Genomic DNA, 1,813 nt, shown 5'->3' with positions numbered 1-1,813 from the left:
TTTTTTTTTTTTGGTGAATTCTAATATAGCTGGGGGGTTTTGCAGCACAATTTTCTTCAGTACCAAAGAAAAGTAGATTGAAGATTGGAGAGTCCTCTGCTTTCTTCACATACGTCAAATCTACTGTCCTTAGAACTAGCNTCAGGATCCTCCTCATGTCAATGAAAATGGCTCACTTCATCTTCATCGAGGTTTGGCGGAGAAGTTTCAAGCGGTGGCTAGTGGAGGGATCAACAGCGCCAAACAAGCCCGCAAAAGTAAAGAGACCGAGAAAACACACTCTCAAGGAGAGAACTTACAGAATGTCACCAGCTATCCACATTCCCTTGAGCGGTCACGCACGCTTCCAACATCAGTAGAGTTTAATAGTAGGAACTACCAAGAAGGAAATATGAATACTCCCCCAGTTTCTGCTATGAACAGAAGTAAGGATTCATCTCAAACTGATGGCTCAGGTTTCTCTGCACAAAATGCTTATCCTTACTATATGCATGGGGTCATGAACCAAGTTATGATGCAATCAGCAGCCATGATGCCTCAGTATGGTCATCAACTTCCTCATTGCCCACCTAATCATCCGAACGGAATGACGGGATATCCTTACTACCACCACCCACACCCAATGAACACATCATTACAGCACAGTCAGATGTCTTTACAGAATGGTCAGATGTCTATGGTTCATCATTCTTGGTCACCGGCAGGAAATCACTCTTCTAACGAGGTGAGGGTGAATAAACTTGACAGAAGAGAGGAAGCTTTACTTAAATTTAGAAGAAAAAGGAACCAAAGGTGTTTTGATAAAAAGATTAGGTATGTGAATAGGAAACGCCTTGCTGAGAGGAGACCACGTGTTAAGGGTCAGTTTGTTAGGAAGATGAACGGCGTGAATGTTGATTTGAACGGGCAGCCTGACTCTGCTGACTATGATGAAGAGGAAGAGGAGGAAGAAGAAGAAGAAGAGGAGAACCGGGATTCATCTCCTCAGGATGATGCTCTGGGAACTTAGAAGAAACATTAAAAGAACTGAAAACCATGTTGTGTTATACCGATTTGCTTGCATCTTATCAAACAACACATGATGGTCGACTAACACAGAAAGGATTCTGCTGCTGCAGCCAAAAAAACATCGAATTTCAAGCCTCTCGAAGGAAATGTTGGCTCTTGCGGCTCAACTTTGTCAGAGCATTCTGTGGGTGTAGCTTACTTCGTTGATACATATAATGTGTTTTTGTCATGTTCACTCGTATATTGTGTATTAACCTTTCTTCTCCTTCTGGCATCATCATTTACTTGAATATTGTTTTTCCATTGTTACTCACCTGTTTCAATATATTTCATTACCTATGAAAAGAGAGACATGTGTTCCATAAATGAAAGGTTCTTACATTACTCCGATGGACGTAAGATTGCAAATGCAATTCTGTTACAGTTACAGACAAGAAACCATCTGCATATGACAAATCTAAATCTGGATAGCAAGTAATTTGGAACTAAGAACATAATTAGCTGTCTACTGAACAGCAGTTCTGTGTTGGTCTTTCATGAGTACATAAACTAATCCCTAGAGTCCACTACACTCTGATTTCTTAACTTACTCTCTGTGGTGCTATTGAGTAATGTTTACTGATATATAACTAGCTTTTTGGCAACTAAACGGATTCCAGCTCTCTGCTGATAATCGTATGGCTCCAGAGACAAGAAAACGTCGAGAACGGTTCCACGATTCAACAAAGACTCAAGCTCCTCAGCCTTAGGGTTGCAAAAAATGAGTTTCTGAATAGCGGTAGCTCCAGAGAACTCTTTCTGGTGT

At 41.0% G+C, this 1,813-nt stretch overlaps 1 protein-coding gene across 1 annotated transcript; it reads left to right on the top strand.

The window, feature by feature from the left end:
* Positions 1-138: 138 nt before the first annotated feature.
* Positions 139-1,317, top strand: LOC104774247 (two-component response regulator-like APRR1). Its single transcript, XM_010498898.2, has one exon. It carries the CDS (start codon positions 392-394, stop codon positions 1,007-1,009), a length of 618 nt encoding a protein of 205 aa, XP_010497200.2. The 5' UTR covers positions 139-391; the 3' UTR covers positions 1,010-1,317.
* Positions 1,318-1,813: the final 496 nt, after the last annotated feature.

Source organism: Camelina sativa, unplaced genomic scaffold (genome assembly GCF_000633955.1).
Source record: "Camelina sativa cultivar DH55 unplaced genomic scaffold, Cs unpScaffold02151, whole genome shotgun sequence".
NCBI classification, from domain to species: Eukaryota; Viridiplantae; Streptophyta; class Magnoliopsida; order Brassicales; family Brassicaceae; genus Camelina; species Camelina sativa.
This window is presented reverse-complemented; position numbering and strand designations above follow the sequence as displayed.

What these genes read in the sequence shown, in the direction of transcription:
- LOC104774247 (XM_010498898.2), top strand. Translation starts at nt 392, where the DNA reads ATGAATACTCCCCCAGTTTCTGCTATGAACAGAAGTAAGGATTCATCT.